The sequence below is a fragment of the Podarcis raffonei genome, chromosome 13, assembly GCF_027172205.1.
Source record: "Podarcis raffonei isolate rPodRaf1 chromosome 13, rPodRaf1.pri, whole genome shotgun sequence".
Taxonomy (NCBI): Eukaryota; Metazoa; Chordata; class Lepidosauria; order Squamata; family Lacertidae; genus Podarcis; species Podarcis raffonei.
The window spans coordinates 50,080,998-50,100,148 of record NC_070614.1 but is presented as its reverse complement, the minus strand read 5'-3'; the positions used below and the strand labels follow the sequence as shown (position 1 = coordinate 50,100,148).

The 19,151-nt window shown below is 48.6% G+C and overlaps 2 protein-coding genes across 2 annotated transcripts in view; one reads left to right on the top strand and one right to left on the bottom strand.

The window, feature by feature from the left end:
* Positions 1–19,151, top strand: part of TM9SF1 (transmembrane 9 superfamily member 1) — a 43,320-nt gene that overhangs the window by 8,138 nt on the left and 16,031 nt on the right. The window contains exons 6-8 of the mRNA XM_053360470.1: positions 675–1,109; positions 3,075–3,112; positions 8,328–8,682. Of these exons, the coding sequence (XP_053216445.1) occupies positions 675–1,109; positions 3,075–3,112; positions 8,328–8,682 (828 nt within the window). The remainder of the gene's footprint in view (positions 1–674; positions 1,110–3,074; positions 3,113–8,327; positions 8,683–19,151) is intronic.
* On the bottom strand, positions 406–18,389 carry TSSK4 (testis specific serine kinase 4). Its single transcript, XM_053362839.1, has 4 exons — positions 17,815–18,389; positions 11,155–11,369; positions 8,265–8,628; positions 406–1,044 (listed from the first exon to the last, which is right to left on the bottom strand). The coding sequence occupies exons 1-4, from the start codon at positions 18,019–18,021 to the stop codon at positions 757–759; spliced, it is 1,074 nt and encodes a 357-aa protein (XP_053218814.1). The 5' UTR covers positions 18,022–18,389; the 3' UTR covers positions 406–756.

Sequence of the window (19,151 nt, the reverse complement as noted above, 5' to 3'; positions counted from 1 at the left end):
TTTGGCTCAGTAACCCCAGGGAATGTACATACAGTGGTACCTCGGGTTACGAACGCTTCAGGTTACAGACTCTGCTAACCCAGAAATAGCACCTCGGGTTAAGAACTTTGCTTCAGGATGAGAACAGAAATCGTGCGGCGGCAGCGGGAGGCCCCATTAGCTAAAGCATAGCTGTCAACCTTTCCCTTTTCAAAAGGGAAATTCCCTTATTCCGAATAGGATTCCTCGCAAGAAAAGGGAAAAGTTGACAGCTATGAGCTAAAGTGGTACCTTAGGTTAAGAACAGTTTCAGGTTAAGAACGGACCTCCAGAACGAATTAAGTTCTTAACCCAAGGTACCACTGTATATGATGGTTCATGGTTTATTTTGTGGGTGCGCATTAATAAAAGAAATCCCAAAGAAGGGATGAGCGTAAAGGTCCGTTAACCACCTTCCCAAATTGACTTCTGCGAAACCCCAAAGGACTGTTCTGTTTTCGGTTTTAATCTCGCATTTCAGAGATGGCACCCAAACGTCATTTTCCAAAACCTGCTGCTGCTTTTGTTCCTTTAGGCCTGATGAAGAGAAGGGGCTGTGACGCTACTTCTGAGTGTTCCCTGCCCTCCTTTCCCCCCCTACGGTCCCTGTGCACACCCTAGACCACCCACCCCCTGGACTTTCCCCCCCCCCCAAGAAAATATCGCTCGGTCACTGCAGGTGAGAGACTCCAGCCTGAGATCTCCCCCCATCCCTCGTTCCAAGATGTCTCCCCTCCTTCAGATGGGCTTCTCCTGGGTCTTAGTCCCCTTGATCTGCCCGGTGCTGCGGGTCCGGCTGGCGGCCTTCTTTTTGTCCGGTGTGAAGGTGAGGGAGCGGGACTTGGTGGTGCTGGGCGTGGTGGCGTTCTTGCTGGTGTCGGCTGCCCGGGGCCCGCAGATCGCTTCCAGGGCCTTGATCTCGGTGGTCGGCTTCTCAGCCAGGAACTTGAGGACCCAAGGGACTTTGAGCACCTCCAGGATGTTCAGCCGCTTGGAAGCAGGGCGCAGGATGCGGTGGACCAGTTCCTGCAGGGGCGAGAGGGACAGGCGATTTAACCACCGCAAAAGAGGAGGCTGCCGGATCAAGCCAGGTAAAGATAAAGGGACCCCTGACTATTAGGTCCAGTCAGGACCAATTCTGGGGTTGCAGCGCTCATCTCACTTTATTGGCCAAGGGAGCCGGCGTACAGCTTCCGGGTCATGTGGCCAGCATGACTAAGCCGCTTCTGGTGAACCAGAGCAGCGCACGGAAACGCCGTTTAGCTTCCCGCCGGAGTGGTACCTATTTATCTACTTGCACTCTGAGGTGCTTTCGAACTGCTAGGTTGGCAGGAGCTGGGACCGAGCAACGAGAGCTCACCCCGTCGCAGGGATTCGAACCGCCGCCCTTCTGATCGGCAAGTCCTAGGCTCTGTGATTTAACCCACAGCGCCGCTAAATCCGCCTGCCTGTTCTCCCAGGGGGCTTGTGGGAAACCTGCAAGCGGGATTCGAACACAAGGGCCCTCTCCCCTCCTGCAGTTTCCAGCAACTGGCGTTCAGAAACATGGCTGCGGAGGCTGAGGCCAGCCGTCATGGCTGGTAAAAGGTAAAGGGACCCCTGACCATTAGGTCCAGTCATGGCCGACTCTGGGGTTGCGGCGCTCATCTCGCTTTATTGGCCGAGGGAGCCGGTGTACAGCTTCCGGGTCATGTGGCCAGCATGACTAAGCCGCTTCTGGCGAACCAGAGCAGCGCACAGAAACGCCGTTTACCTTCCCGCCGGAGTGATACCTATTTATCTACTTGCACTTTGACATGCTGTTGAACTGGTAGGTTGGCAGGAGCAGGGACTGAGCAACGGGAGCTTACCCCATCACGGGGATTTGAACCGCTGACCTTCTGATCGGCAAGCCCTAGGCTCTGTGGCTTAACCCACAGCACCACCTGCGTCCCGTCATGGCAGATAGATAGATAGATAGATAGATAGATAGATAGATAGATAAATCAGGGCATTACATTTATGTCCCAGATACCTCGATATCTGTCTACCTTATCGGTTGCGTCGCATAGATTCGCTTTTGTTAGAGCCAGATTTAATGTGTTCCCCTCAAATGTGCTGAGTAATAGACTTTCTAACGGTAAAACCTCTGTTTTATGCGCATGTGACAACAAATCAATAGAATCCCTTTATCATATCTTGTTTAATTGTCCTTTATATATTGTTCCCCGATCAAGGATTCTGAGTTCAATCATCTTGGAAACTGTTGCTAAACCACCTGAATTACATCTAGCCTATCTACTCCAGGACATTGACTCTTATAGAACATTACAGGTTGCACGGGCAAATTCAGAAGTGCACAGTTCCTTCATGGATTACACCTCTAAAGCAGTGTCACTCCAGTTTAAACAGCCATAACTTCCCCCCCAAAAAAGCTTGTGGGAACTCTAGTTTGTTATGGGTGCTGAGCAGGGCCGGATTTAGGTTTGATGAGGCCCTCAGCTACTGAAGGTAATGGGGCCTTTTATATGCCCAGCTGTCCTTTGTCAACAACAAATCGTCGCTGTTTTTGGGTTGAATATATGCTATATGGTCATTTATGGACCTCATAGGTATCTGAAGCCTTTGCCCATGTTGCCATGCAACCAGTCCATGCAGAATGTAGGCACCCTGTATATAGAAAGGAGCAAACAAGTGATATTTTAGGGAGCAGGCTAGCTTACATCATAGGAGCCTACATAACACAAAACACTGTTGCTGTATGAAGGTTTTATTTATTTGTTTTCTATCTCATATTTTGGAAATGTACATCCAGTTTTTTTCTCCTGGTGCTGAGATTTGCTAGGAGACCCCTATCCCCTTCACAGAGCCACAATTCCTTGGAGCGGCTTTTAAGCACGAATATCTCCCTGGGGAATTCAGGGAATTGTAGTGCGCTCTCTCTCAACTAAAAAGATCTTCACTGTACGAGAGGCACCCGATTAAGCAACTGAATTTGCAACTGGGTGAAAACAATTGTTCCAAAGTGGAAAAGCAGGTTTGCTTTCGGTTTTGGATTATTCCCTTGTGCGTCGCAGGAGGCATCGTCTATAAAGAGGCCTTCGTTAGATCTGAGGTAGGAGGAAAGATGTGCCCTGCCAGGTCTTCTTGGACTCCAGATCCAATCATCTCCCGCCAGTGTGGCCAAAGGCCTTGGGGCAGCCGGCTGTTGTAGCCTTTATGATGAGCTGTTTGGCCACAACTTCCCCATCCCTGCTCATGGTTATAGGAGACCGGTGCAGCAAAGCAGCAGGAGCCCTCTGCAAAAAATTACGCCTGTCATTTACTTTCTTGGGCTCCATGATCACTGCAGATGGTGACAGCAGTCACGAAATTAAAAGACGCCTGCTTCTTGGGAGAAAAGCAATGACAAACCTAGACAGCATCTTAAAAAGCAGAGACATCACCTTGCCAACAAAGGTCCGTATAGTCAAAACTAGGGGTTTCCCAGTAGTGATGTATGGAAGTGAGAGCTGGACCATAAAGAAGGCTGATTGCCAAAAAAATGATGCTTTTGAATTCTGGTGCTGGAGGAGACTTTTGAGAGTCCCATGGACTGCAAGAAGATCAAACCTCTCCATTCCGAAGGAAATCAGCCCTGAGTGCTTACTGGAAGGACAGATCGTGAAGCTGAGTCTCCAATACTTTGGCCACCTCATGAGAAGAGAAGACTCCCTGGAAAAGACCCTGATGTTGGGAAAGATGGAGGGCACAAGGAGAAGGGGATGACGGAGGACGAGATGGTGGGACAGTGTTCTCGAAGCTACCAGCATGTTTGACCGAACTGCGGGAGGCAGTGGAAGACAGGAGTGCCTGGCGTGCTCTGGTCCAGGGGGTCACGAAGAGTCGGACACGACTAAACAACAACAACAATCTTCGATTCTAGCAATAGATTTTTTTAGGGGGGTCAATTTGGATGATGCCCAGGGGTCCCAAACCTGCGATCCTACACCTGCAAGTTTAGAATCTGCAAGAGGAAACCAGTTCCTTTGTTCAGGTAATGGTCTTGGCCGGCCTCATCAGCATCTTAAGGCGTTAACTGGGAAGAGATGTGTTGCCATAGCGACTACTCCAGACGCTTCCAGGAAGGTATAAGCACTTTCCGAACTCGCCTGGCTGGATGCCACATGATGCTAGGAAGTTGGAACCAGGCAAGTTGGTTGTGAGTTTTGGCTGATGCTGGAAGCTGGAGAAACTGGGGCTTGTCTTGATGTGTGCTGGACTCTTAATCATGAGCAGGCAAGATCTGCTGGAGTGTTAATGCTGTATATCTGTGTAATATGTATATCTTAAGGACACTGCAGTCTCCACAGACCTTCATTTCCAAGGAAACGCAACCAAATTGCAGGTAAGCGCCGGAGTCTCTCGCTGCTCAGAGACCAAGGTGTGCACCACCGTCCTTTGCATTGAACAATACTTGAAACGGAAAAGCTTCTGTCTGGGACCTGGGGTAGCTCAGTCCCAGCATGAGACCTTTAAATCTCAGGCTTGTGGGTTCGAGACCCACATGGGGCAAAATATTCCTGCATTGCAGGCTTTTGCATTAGATGACTTGCAGGGTCCCTTCCAACTCTACAATTTTATGATTTAACTGGGACGGTCTAAGTAACAGGTGTTTGGGGGGAAAACACAATAGTTCATCCGGCCAAGTTTCTCCACCCCCACCCCTCAAAAAAGCTCCAATGAAAGCTATGTCTATAGCAAAATCTAGCAAGGGTCTCAGTGAAGAGGATGGGAATTCTCTCTCCAATTTTTTGAGCTCTAATCCGCTTCTGAATTTACCCAAGTTCTCTCTCTCACAAACACACCTTAGCAACAGCCATCTTGTGGGGAAGACCGTAAACCGTAAAGGACGCAGTCTGCCCTTTTGTACTCCGCAAACCATCATGCATGCTGTTGCTGCTTTATGACTAATAGCAATTCTAGCACACAGCCTCATAGACTCAGTGTGCTCGCCAGCTGCGCGGTGTGTTTGTGTAAAGATAGCAGCAATGCTTCTGGACGCCGGTTAGTGGAAGCCACAGAGAGAGGGCTCTTGCACTCAGATCCCACTCGCTTGCGGGTTTCCCATTCGGGCGTCAGCTTGGCCACAATGAGAACAGGTTGCTGGGCTAGGTGGACCTTACATTCTTAAGGTCCGGGGAGTTGGCACGTGAACTCTGCACGCCGACCTAAGGAGACGACAAAATCGGACTCCCAGGAAGGAGGAGGGGAGTCACGGGAATCATGTTCGTTTCCCTCCGGGATCAAAAAACAAACTTTAACCTTTTGAGGCATCTTGCGGTCCTCCTAACCCAGGGGTCCTCAAACTATGGTCCGCAGGCCGGATCTGGCCCGCCAGGTCCTGAACCCAGCCTGCCCGGCAATTGCAGAACCCACAGCTGTCTAATGGGTCTATGTCGAAAGGAAGTATGGCGTCCTGTGCCTGAGCACGACCTCTGCATCCGGCGTCCATTGATATCGCGAGTGGATTGTTGGTTGTGGGGAAGGAGGGCAGTGTGCATGCAAGAGGAGGGATGATGCGATCCCGCGCACGTGCAGCAGGCGGGCCGGTGCTTTTGCGTTCTTTCTTTCTATGGTCCCTGGCTTAGAGTTTTCTGTTGACATTGAAATTGTTGACCCGATTTACCAAATGGAATTGGCCGAACTACAGAATTGTGAAAGACGCATTCAAATCAGGCAGCCTCACTAATTTCTATGCATCTCTCCCCCTGTAAAGGTACCCCTGCCCGTACGGGCCAGTCGTGCACGGCTCTAGGGTTGCGCGCCCATCTCACTTAAGAGGCCGGGGGCCAGCGCTGTCCGGAGACACTTCCGGGTCACGTGGCCAGCGTGACGAAGCTGCTCTGGCGAGCCAGCGCAGCACACGGAAACGCCGTTTACCTTCCCGCTATGAAGCGGTACCTATTTATCTACTTGCACTTAGGGGTGCTTTCGAACTGCTAGGTGGGCAGGAGCTGGGACCGAACGACGGGAGCTCACCCCGCCGCGGGGATTTGAACCGCCGACCATACGATCGGCAAGTCCTAGGCGCTGAGGGTTTACCCACAGCGCCACCCGCGTCCCCTCTGAGGCATATCTTAATCTCAGGAACCGTGCACTCAAAATCGCAACCATCTTATGTTTGCAACCATCTTTGGCAGCACCTATGTCTGCTCTGCGAACAGACTTTCCCCCGAATGAAACATGTGAAATCTCCAACCACATCCAGACTGATAAACACTTGCTATGACTAGTGACAAATAGAAACCAGATACTGACCATCTCAGGAGCAGAAAACAAGGCCCATACTTCCCATTGAAATACTTAAAAGTTTATGTTGATTAAAACCGTTCTTCAATTTAAATATTGCCTTGTTTTTCCTGTTTTTGTGCACTACAAATAAAATATGTGTCGTGTGCATAGGAATACGTTCATATATATTTTTTTCAAACTATAGTCCGGCTCCCAACAGTGAGGGACAGTGAACTGACCTCCTGTTTAAAAAGTTTGAGGACTCTTGTCCTATAACTGATTTACAGTGGCATCTGGCTTTAGAGCTTGCTTCCTCAGATCCAGGTGGCAGCTTTCTCCTGCTGCAGCCCGCAAGAGCCAACAACGCCACCCCAAATTGGTGAGGAGCCCCGATAAATTTGGACGTCTGCCGTGGGTGGGAAAGAACCCCCAACTCTGCCTGCGGCTGGTATTTTTTGCCCTCTTCTGAACTCCCAGGAGCTGGGTGCCCAGCTCCTTGGTCAGTCGTGTCTTGCCAATCGTTGGAAGCTGCTGATGTCAGGAGAAGGAAGGCTCCAGGAGGAAGGCGCCGTGAGAGTCGGGGAACAGCTCTTCTCCTTGCTCAGAGGAACCAGGTGATCAGCCAGGGTGTAGCTGGCATTCCTGCCACCCCCGTGATATAGCCTCAGGGTGCTGGGTGGGTGGAGAGGTTCACGCAGGGCCAGCCTCACAGTAAGTACGCCTGCTGCAGTCGAGAGTATTGGCGCTGCAGCCAGGCTGACGTGTGAATGGCACTGGCTGGAAAAACCGCACCTGTTGGATTTCTGCCTGTTCCAACCCAGTTAAAAGCCCAATGAGGAGATCTCAAAAGAGAAGATAGACAGGGACTGGTACGGTGTTTAAAGGATACTTGCAAAACCATATTGAAAAATCAGAGCTCCTATTAGAATAAACAAGTTCCGTTTTAAATACTGGAATACTAAATGAGATGGATAACGATGCGTAATAGAAAAAGAAGCATGAAATTAGGTTAAAGGTGTGTGAAAGAAAGTAATAGAATGGAAAGAAATTGCAATTGAGTAGATTGGAAGTCTAACACAAAGGTGGGGTGAGGGGTGGTGGATGTTGATGGGAAAAGGAATTATCTGTGGGATTGAGTGTAGGTATGTTTGAACATTTTTAAGGACTGTATGAAATGTATGTTTGTATGCTTGTATATTCACAATATGTGTGTATTAATGTTGAATTATTTTAATAATAAAAACTTTTTTTAAAAAAGGAGAAGCTGTGAGTTGAGGGCAAGGGGAGAGGAGACAACACGTCTACATGAGGACCTCTGAGTGGCTTTTTAGGGGGCAGGCACAGAAGCACCACCATCCCGCAACTGCCCCCCAGTGGCTTTTGAGGGTACTGAGGTAGCACCCATGCAGCAGCACCCCCTAGTGGCATTTGAAGGTATGGGCACCATTGCACAAGTACCCCATAGTGGATTTTGAGGGCCTGGATACAGGCCCCCCACATCAGCACCCCCTACTGGGGTATGGGCACCACACCGTTATCCCATGAGTAGGTAAAGGTAAAGGACCCCTGGACGGTTAAGTCCAGTCAAAGGCAACTATGGGGTTGCGGCGCTCATCTCACTTTTGGGCTGAGGGAGCCGGCGTTTGTTCACAGACAGCGTTCCGTGTCATGTGGCCAGCAGAACTAAACCACTTTTGACGTGACGGAAACCAGAGCACACAGAAACGCCGTTTACCTTCCCACTGCAGTGGTACCTATTTATCTACTTGCACTGGTGTGCTTTCGCACTGCTAGGTTGGCAGGAGCTGGCGCAGAGCAACGGGAGCTCACCCCGTTGCGGGGATTCGAACCACCGACCTTCTGATCAGCACACCCAAGAGGCTCAGTGGTTCAGACCACAGCGCCACCCGCGTCCCTAGTGGCACTCAGTGGTATTGGCACGGCGCCCCCTGGTGGCTTTTGTGGGTATGGCTCCTAGTTGTCGCGCCGCTCACCTTGATTTCCTCGTTGATCTGGAGGTGGCTGGGGAAGCTGACTTCCTTCTGTGTCTCCCGCAGCAGCTTCTTGAGGTTGGTGTCGTCGAAGGGCAGGTGGGCCACCACCAAGGTGTAGAGGATAACCCCCATGCTCCAGATGTCGGAAAGGAACGGGTTGTAGGGCAGGCCCAGCAAGATCTCGGGGCAAGCGTAGGCGAAGCTGCCGCAGTAGGTCTGGCTCAGGTGCGAGAAGCAGCTCATCATGCGGTACGACGGCGTCGGGGGAGGCTGCGTCTGGGTGGACACCATCTTGGAGAAGCCAAAGTCCGAGATCTTGATGTTTTCACGCTTGTCGAGGAGAAGGTTCTCGAGTTTCAGGTCCCTGCGGTCAGAAAAAGCAGCGGGGAGAAAAAGGAGACAGGGGATCTTAGGGGAAGTGGGTTAAACCTGCAGGACTTTCTAATAGGGAAATCCCAGCTTCAGTTTCCAGTGTGGAAAGGATATTGCAGAGTTGGAGAAGAATAAGAGTTTGGATTTGATATCCCGCTTTATCACTACCCAAAGGAGTCTCAAAGTGGCTAACATTCTCCTTTCCTCTCCCATTTTGACTCTCCCAAATTGACCTCAAATACAGAGTCCCCATCGCAAACAGAACATGCACCTGTAATGACACGGCTCTGGAGACTATGGAACATGTAATGCTCTTCTGTCCCAACTGGACAGATGAAAGATCTCGGTTTTTAACTCCTCTCATGAACAAGCTTCATCTCCCAATCCAGCCCTGGATAGTGTCCCTTCTTTTGCAGGATTCTGATTGTTGGATTACCGAGATGACAGCTAACTTCCTGCTCAGTGTGATGAAGAGGAAAGCGGCACTAACTTCTATTTTAACACCACAGCTGCAGTCGATACGCTGCACAATCGAACGAAGTTCCAAGTAGCTTTATTGTACAAGGTCAATGGAGCTAGGACAAATCTGAGGAGCTGAAGGACCCCTCTAACGATCCTCCTCCACCCTCAGCAGTTTTTTGTCTTTTTGTTTTTGTATTATCGGTCACTCGATGTTTTAAATCCCTTGTCGCTTCTGTTATCTCTTTTTTTTTTTCTTTTTTTCTTTTTTCCCTGTAAGTATTTGCCCAGGACGATATCTACCTTTACCTCCCCACCCCCATTTTATGTTGTTATTTCTATGTATATCATGCTATGGCCACACGGCTAATGCAATAAAATCTATTGAATTGACCTCAAATATTTCTCTGCAAGGAGGAAGGAAACGGGGAAAGCTTTCCGGTTGTCTTTTGACTGTAGCGGCTTACACCTTCCTTTTCAAATACAGTCTAGCAAGTATCTGTTATCAATATGCATGAGAGATTCGGGAACTAAGTATTTACCATCTCAAAGGAATGGCCAGGCTACCCAGAAAAGGCAATCCAAGTAAGGCATGATCAGGTATCCTGGCAGACAGGAGAGAAGCAACACACTCAAATTTCTGCTGTAGACCACCTCCTTATGTGATGGATGGATGGATGATGTTTTGGGGGGGAGTGGCCTTGGGCTACAAGGTGAGCAATTTCAAAAGTCCATATAAGGGCTTGTTCTGGGTTTCCCTCCTCCCTCCTGCGTGTGGGGAGTGGGGACCCTCTTGCAACAGTTTAATAAAGATCAGGCTTACTAGCTGTTTTGCTTCTCAGAATTCTCTGGTTGGCCTGTTATTTTCTCCTACTGATAGAGAACCCACATAAGGACTCTGTATGGCAGGGGTCAGCAACCTTTTTCAACCATGGGCCGGTCCACCGTCCCTCAGACCATGTGGTGGGCCAGACTATTTTTTTGGGGGGGGGATGAACGAATTCCTATGCCCCACAAATAACCCAGAGATGCATTTTAAATAAAAGTACACATTCTACTCATGTAAAAACACCAAGCAGGCCCCACAAATAACCCAGAAGTGCATTTTAAATAAAAGGACACATTCTACTCATGTAAAAATAGGCCTATTCCTGAACTGTCCATGAACCGGATTGATAAGGCGATTGGGCCTTATCTGGCCCACAGGCCTTTGGTTGCCTACCCCTGCTGTACAGGCTCTTGGGTACCCCATAAGGAAAAGGGAGCAGTTTTTTCTTATAACAATTTGGCGAGCCAGCCAGGAGTTGAGGGCTGTTGATGGCTACTAGCCAGGATGGCTGTTCTCATCCACCAAGGAGCATAGCTGTCAACCGTCCCTTATTTGGCAGGAAACTCCCTTATCCCAGCGCCGTGTCCCGCTGCTGTCCCTTAATGATGATGTCCCTTAAATTTCCCGGGTTTCAAAGGAAGCAGCTCCTCTCCCTCCCTCCCTGCCGGCCAGGGAGGAGGGAGGCTCCAACTGTGTTGCTTGGCTGCGTTGCTCACCCAATAAGGAGTCTAAGAACGACTGGGGGGTGGAGCTTGCATGCCTTGTGCCAATCAAATCGGCCGCGTTGCCTGGGGACTCGCCTTTGCTCAGCGCTTCCCAGCGGAGAGGTGACGGTGGTTTCCCTTGCTGCATCCCCTTTGCCGGGTTGCTGCGCTGTGGGAACTACCGCTTGAGGCTTTGTTTGGCTGCTGGCTGGGCTTTCTGCCTTTGGCTCGGAGGGGCTCAGAAGTTGAACCTCCCTGTGCTCTGAAAATCCCTTATTTTGGCTGCTGATCCCTTATTTTTGAGGCTGCTGGTCCCTGATTTTAAAATCTGTAAGTTGACAGCTATGCGAAAGAGGCAGACAGGAAGTGCTTCTGAACACCAGCCAGCTGTGTGTGCTTTGAATGTGACATGCATACAGTAGATCTGGTGCACACACAGCCCAGGTCTTAAAAGTAGCTGTTTCTTGAGGCAGCTTTGAGGACTGCCTCTTTTCCTGGCCTATCGCCATTTCCTCCATTTACTCACCGGTGCACAATGCCCTTGCCGTGCAGATAGGCGATCCCCAGAGACAGCTGAGAAAACCACTTCCCGGCCAGGGCCTCGGAGCAGGCGCCCGATTTCTGGATCCACTCCAGGACGTCGCCACAGGGTGCCAGCTCCATGATGATGTAGTGGCGAGAGGTGGTCTCGATAGCCTGGTAGAAACTGATCACGTATTTGTGGCGCAGGGTTTTCATCACCTGGAGGGCAAGGTGAAACATGCGCTTTGTCAGAAAGGATCCGGATTAAATTTGTTTCAGAAAAACCCTTGATGTATGCAGGTGTTCACATTACAACCTAGGGACTAACAGATGGGAAATGGAAGCGGATCCTGCAAACTCTTATGGTCACAAAAAGAGTTATATTATGAGGCCGGAGGAATAAATATCCACTATCGACTACCACCTTGCCAACAAATGTCCATATAGTTAAAGCTATGGTTTTCCCAGTAGTGATGTACGGACGTGAGAGCTGGGCCATAAAGAAGGCTGATCGCCCAAGAAAGGATGCTTTTGAATTCTGGTGCTGGAGGAGACTCTTGAGAGTCCCATGGACTGCAAGAAGATCCAACCTCTCCATTCGGAAGGAAATCAGCCCTGAGTGCTCACTGGAAGGACAGATCCTGAAGCTGAGGCTCCAAGACTTTGGCCACCTCATGAGAAGAGAAGACTCCCTGGAAAAGACCCTGATTTTGGGAAAGATGGAGGGCCCAAGGAGAAGGGGACGACGGAGGACGAGATGGTGGGACACTGTTCTCGAAGCTACCAGCATGAGTTTGACCAAACTGCGGGAGGCAGTGGAAGACAGGAGGGCCTGGCGTGCTCTGGTCCAGGGGGCCATGAAGAGTCGGACACGACTAAACGACTAAACAACAACAACATCGACTACTCATTGGCCTGAAGATCTGACCACCTTCTCCATGTATATCCTGCAATCCTCAGTCTTGTCTCAATATCTGTTTGGACATGTGGGTTGATTATGTTAATATACAGTCGTACCTTGGATCTTGAACGCCTTGGCTCCCAGACAAATCGGCTCCCAAACAATCGAAACCCGGAAGTGAGTGTTCCAGTTTTCTAACGATTTTTGGAAGCCAAATGTCCGGTGCAGCTTCCGATTGGCTGCAGGAGCTTCCAATCAGAAGCCACACTTCGGTTTTTGAACGTTTTGGAAGTTGAACGGTTTCTTCTGTTTATTTTTCCCCCCAAGCACTACTCAAAGGGTAGACTTTCTATGGAGCTTAAATACTGAGGTGGACCTGAACTTTATTTGCTGTTGGTGCTAAGGGGCAAATCTGATTATTTTTTATGCTGACGGTTTCTTGCTTTTTTTGTTGCTTTTGAGGGAAAGGGGGGTGGTTATCTGTTTTATTGCAGGCATAATACTTTTATATACACTGCGTTTCACGCAATTTGTAAAACTACTCCACACTGAACTTTTAAACCCCCCCGAATCTATTTTTTCTGGGGGGGGGGAAACGGGGGGGGACATTTCCCCCCCCCTTGTGGCTTCAAAATTTCCAGAAATTTTACATCTCTAGTCATATGGGAAGCAGCGGTTTGGGTTGTTATTGTTTTGGATTATTGTTTTTGTGGTTTTATATTTTGATTTTATTTTGTAAACCGCCCTGAGACCTGAGAGTATAGGGCAGTATATTAATTCTAATAATAATAATAATAATAATAATAATAGGATTGTTTTTATGGTGTTGTTTGCTTTTTGTTATATGGGGAGGGATTGATTTGCCCACATCTGACACCATTGTGCCCCTTCCACTCACTGCTCCCCCTGTCAGTTCTTGTGAAATTTTAGGCTGAACTATATTATGCCTGCTGAGGTTGTACAAATATTCCTTTATTCGTTTGGGGGATTCAGAGTTGCATGTTTCAACATTTATTCTTGGGGTTGCATCCTGGGCTAGTCAGGCAGGAAGTTTTATAGTAAAAAATGTTGACGCCCAACCATATTAGCTTTATATACTTTTGTTGACGGAAGCAACTCAAAGTTGCCTCGGCAATGACCTGATAATATATTTTATGGTGGCAGCGAGACAATGAAACAGCAAATGTTAGAAAACTAAGGCTGGACTTTCCGTGAACAGATCGTGTGCCAAAGTCTTGTGAAATGGATTAAGCAGAAAAAGTTACGGACAGATTGAAACATGTCTGGGACTGATTCCCTTCACAGAACTACGATTCCCAGAGTTCCCGGGATCAATTGTTGAACCACTCTGAGAATTGTAGCTCCCTGAAGGGAGCAGGGGTCACCTTAGAAATCTCAGTACCCAGAACAAACTACACTTCCCATAATTCTTTGGGGTGTGCTTTAAAATTATGTAGTGTACACTTAAGCCCTGCCTGCTCTATGTATTCAAAGCAGCCTCATGGCCCTTTAATAGTTCATGGTTTCCCCCAAAGAATCCTGGGAAATGTGGGTGGCGCTGTGGGTTAAACCACAGAGCCTAGGACTTGCCGATCAGAAGGTCGGCGGTTCAAATCCCTGCAATGGGGTGAGCTCCCGTTGCTCGGTCCCTGCTCCTGCCAACCTAGCAGTTCGAAAAAAGCACGTCAAAGTGCAAGTAGATAAATAGGTACCACTCCGGTGGGAAGGTAAACGGTGTTTCCGTGTGCTGCTCTGGTTCGCCAGAAGCGGCTTAGTCATGCTGGCCACATGACCCGGAAGCTGTGCGCCGGCTCCCTCGGCCAGTAAAGCGAGATGAGCGCCGCAACCCCAGAGTCAGTCACGACTGGACCTAATGGTCAGGGGTCCCTTTACCTTTTTAAGGGTGCTGAGAATTGTTGGAAGACCCTATTTCCCTCTCAGACCTACAATTTCCAGAGTTCCCACTGTTATAAGAATTATAAGGTCTAAGATACACTGTAAAATAAATGTTCAGAAATGTACAAGGCAAACACACAGGCATAAGTATAGTGTCTGGAACAGTACAGGAGAGCAATCCTGGAGCCATTTTGACTCTCCCAAATTGGCCTCAAATATTTCCTTGCAAGGAGGAAGGAAATGGGAAAAGCGTTCCAGTTGTCTTCAGGGGCATACACCTCCCTTTGCAAATACAACCTGGAAGTACCGGTATCTGTTAAGCTGAGCAAACTATCAATATATGTAAAAGATTCAGGAACTAAACTATTTACCATCTCAAAGCAATGGCCAGGATGCTCAGGAAAAAAGAATCAGTGACCATTATCAGGTATCCTGGCAAAAAAGATTTTCTGGTGTAGATGTATGTATGATTTTTGTATGTATGATGTATGTATGATTTTGGGGCTGGTGGTCTTGAGCTACGGGGAGGAAATTTCAAATGCCTGTTGCAACACTTAATAAAGATCAGGCTTACTAGCTGCCTTGCTTCTCAATATTCTCTGGTTGGCCTCTGTTATTTTCTCCTACCGATAGAGAACCTACTTAAGAACTCTGTACGGGCTCTGGAATACGCCATAAGGGAAAAGGAGCAGTATTTTTCTTATAACACCTGTGAAGAGGGATTGGCTGTTAAACTGCTCTGGGAATTGTGGCTCCGAGTCTCCCAATCATTCTCAGCCCCCTCAGCAAAATACACTTCCCAGAATTCTTTGGCGAGAAGCCACGACTTTAAAATCCATAGCATGATACCGCTATATCTGTGTTATAACAATTTTAAGGTGTCGTGAATAAAACGGAAAAGTTCGTAAGTGCACAAGCTAAAACACACATCCATAAGCACATACAGTGGTACCTCTGGTTACGTACTTAATTCGTTCCGGAGGTCCGTTCTTAACCTGAAACTGTTCTTAACCTGAAGCACCACTTTAGCTAAGGGGGTCTCCCGCTGCTGCCGTGCCGCCGCCACGCGATTTCTGTTCTCATCCTGAAGCAAAGTTCTTAACCTGAGGTACTATTTCTGGGTTAGCGGAGTCTGTAACCTGAAGTGTATGTAACCTGAAACGTGTGTAACCCGAGGTACCACTGTAATCCGCATGTCTCAAATAGTACAGGAGAGCACTCCAGAAACCATCTTGACTCTTAATGACCCCAAATATTTCTCTGCAGAAGGAAACATCTTGGAAAAGCCTCTCCCAATAAGTTATTTTCACTTACAAATCCAGTGAAAAGAGCACATTTTGTGCACGAATAGAAGAGGTCTGTGACAATGTTTTCAGAAACTTGGGTGTTTGCCATTTTAAAAGAATGTCAGTAAAACATTATCAGGTATCTTGACAGACAGGAGACAAGCCATGCACTCAGATTTCTGTTGCAAACCGCCTCTTTCTGTGAGGCTTGCATGATGCTTTTGGGTGGTCTTTGGCTAAGGGGTTGGGCAATTTCTAGTCTTTAAAAGCTGTTGCACACCTTTGTTCTGGGTCCTTGCAAGGGGGGAAGGGGGGCTGTGATGCAACAGACAAATAAAGATCTCCCTTGCTTTCCTTCCACTGGTTGCTACCTCCACACATTTCCCCCTTGACCGTAAACAGACTTAGGGGCACTGAAATCTCTCAATGCAGAGTTGGCTTGCAAAAGAATAATCCCAATTTGTTTTATAACAAAGTGCAGCGCAGATGGGATCTCAGACTCCGCTGCCCCGTTTCCCCATAGCTCCAGCAAATGGAAAACTATCCAGCCAGAGCATTTTATCAACCTCTAGGATTGAAGGCACCCAGCATCTGTCAATAAGCAATGTTTGTTCTTCAAAAGGGGAAAGGAAATTAACATATGCAAAGCCATAAAGCCCAAAGTCAACATTACACTGAAGCCAGGGGCAGGAGGGAAGGGTTTCTGATTTCAGATCAGGCTCGCACTAGTAAGAATTTGGGGTTTATTCTGTTCTCTTGATAACAGAAATTTAGCACCGAGAAAAGATTGCCATCTCTTGACTCCTCTGGTATGTCCTCAAAATTGCAGTCCACAACTCCGCCCCTCCTCCAGTGATCTACAAACTTCATTTAGGACTTTAGGTGGTCCGTGGCTCGTCTGCGGCATTCGCAGCTAAAGACGGGAGACGGCACAGCCCTCACACAAAATACTGTATTTTTTTGCTCTATAAGACTCACTTTTTCCCTCCTAAAAAGTAAGGGGAAATGTGTGTGCGTCTTATGGAGTGAATGCAGGCTGCGCAGCTATCCCAGAAGCCAGAACAGAAAGAGGGATTGCTGCTTTCACTGCGCAGCGATCCCTCTTGCTGTTCTGGCTTCTGAGATTCAGAATATTTTTTTTCTTGTTTTCCTCCTCCAAAAACTAGGTGCGACTTGTGGTCTGGTCCGTCTTATAGAGCGAAAAATACGGTATTCATGTGGATTTTTAACTACATTTTTTAATCTCTCCGTTTCGTGTTGCAATTTGAATTCTACGAGGGCCGAAACTGTAAAACAGCAGAACAGGAAATGCTTAAGAAATAAAAGAATAATAATAAAAATTGTACTGCATCTATCACATAGCTCATTACAACTGCTGCAAGAAACAGGAAAAAAATCATGTGGTCTGTGAGGAAGACCCTCCTCAATTTTCAAGTGGTCCACAGGGAAGAAAGTTTGGGAACCACTCTAAGATGTCACCATAAAAGTCGGTTGTCGTCCCCGCCAGCAGTTTATTTATAACTCGGTGCTGCTTGCGCAAATTTTTCACAATGTCCTCATCAAAACGCCATCCCATATTGCCCACCCCGTTTAATCTGGATTTGCCATTTTGCTGTTCCTCCCACAAATCTCTTTGTGAGGAGGAATTAAAGAACCTTTTAATGAGGGTGAAAAAGGAGAGTGCAAAATATGGTTTGAAGCTCAACATCAAAAAAACGAAGATCATGGCCACTGGTCCCATCACCTCCTGGCAAACAGAAGGGGAAGAAATGGAGGCAGTGAGAGATTTTACTTTCTTGGGCTCCATGATCACTGCAGATGGAGACAGCAGCCACGAAATTAAAAGACGCCTGCTTCTTGGGAGAAAAGTGATGGCAAACCTAGACAGCATCTTAAAAAGCAGAGACATCACCTTGCCAACAAAGGTCCATATAGTTAAAGCTATGGTTTTCCCAGTAGTGATGTATGGAAGTGAGAGCTGGACCACAAAGAAGGCTGATCGCCCAAGAATGGATGCTTTTGAATTCTGGTGCTGGAGGAGACTCTTGAGAGTCCCATGGACTGCAAGAAGATCAAACCTCTCCATTCGGAAGGAAATCAGCCCTGAGTGCTCACTGGAAGGACAGATCGTGAAGCTGAGGCTCCAAGACTTTGGCCACCTCATGAGAAGAGAAGAAGACTCCCTGGAAAAGACCCTGATGTTGGGAAAGATGGAGGGCCCAAGGAGAAGGGGACGACAGAGGACGAGATGGTTGGACAGTGTTCTCAAAGCTATGAACATGAGTTTGACCAAACTGCGGGAGGCAGTGGAAGACAGGAGTGCCTGGCGTGCTCTGGTCCAGGGGGTCACAAAGAGTCGGACACAACTAAACAACAACAACAAACCCACAAATCTCTTAGATTTCCCAAGGGACACAGCAAATCTGGATTAAACGGGGGGCAAGAAATTCAGAGCAGCATTTGGATGGGGGTGACCTCATGAGGACGCTCAAAACACACATGCCCAAGCCCATAGCAAAGTGCCCTGTGGAAAAGCTCAGGGCTGGAAGGGGTATCCACGCGGCACCTTGAGAATAACAACCTGTATCTCCCTCGGCAGGAATTTGGTGAGGTAATCCTCCGAGGCCTTCTTCTTGGAGATGATTTTGATGGCCACCATCGTCTTCTGCTTGGCGAAATACGCCTCGTAGACGGTCCCGTAGGAACCGTGGCCGATCACTTTGCCGACCTGGTAACCATACTGGTCCATCACAGAGACGTAAGGCGTGGAGGCCGAATGTTCAACCATGATTGAAGTCTTGTGTGCTGCCTCAAACCTCCTTCAACCAGCCAGTGGCTTCTTGCTTCAGCTCAAGGTCTACGGGGAGGGTGCTCGATACTGCAAATAATGGTTAGGTCGGTGGTGGCTAATGGGACGGCAATAGACCCAACCTGGTGTGGGAAGGCTGGCTGGTCAATTTCTCCCACCGCACAGCCCAGCTGAAAGGGAACTGGGTGGCACGTTTTTCTGCCTTAACGATGGTGAGATCCAGTGGATCTCACCCTACTTGTGTCCAGGATGGGCAAATCCAAGTTGGCACCCTTCTTTGCGATAGCTTCAAAGGAGGTGAGAAGATCCAGCCTTCCGGGGGCCCCCGACAACAACACCTTGACCCCCCGCCCTCCACCAACCTGGATTCCCCCCCGGGATTCCGATGATGTCATAGCCACGTCCCAACATTCCGCTCGCGCCCATTGGTCGGAGGGGTTCCGGTTCCTTGGCTGGCAATGGGGGTTTGTCTTGAGACAAAGGGTGCGGGCGCTGCCCCACGCACGGGCTGCGTCAGGATTCCAGGTCCTCGCCTCAGACAAAAACGCAGTTGCCGGAAAGTAATCTCGCAGCACTGCAGGGCCTTCAGCCGCAAACATGCGTTGAATGGAACTTCCCAAATTGGGCTCAGGAAAGGAGTTGAGGACATATACATGGGGGTTAGCCAGGATTAAAGGGGAGATATTCAGACGCAGCTCCGCATAAGGTCATGGGTCACCAAATTCAATGCAGCCCTCTGTCCATTTTGTGGTATGTCAGGTACTTGCGACACACACCCCATTCCTTTTACTCAGGTATCTTGACAGACAGGAGACAAGCCATGCACTCAGATTTCTGTTGCAAACTGCCTCTTTCTGTGAGGCTTGCATGATGCTTTTGGGTGGTCTTTGGCTAAGGGGTTGGGCAATTTCTAGTCTTTAAAAGCTGTTACACACCTTTGTTCTGGGTCCTTGCAAGGGGGGAAGGGGGGCTGTGATGCAACAGACAAAGAAAGATCTCCCTTGCTTTCCTTCCACTGGTTCCTATCTCCACACATTTCCCCCTTGACCAGCTTACGGACTTAGGGGTCACTGAAAGCTCTCGATGCAGAGTTGGGTTGCAAAAGAATA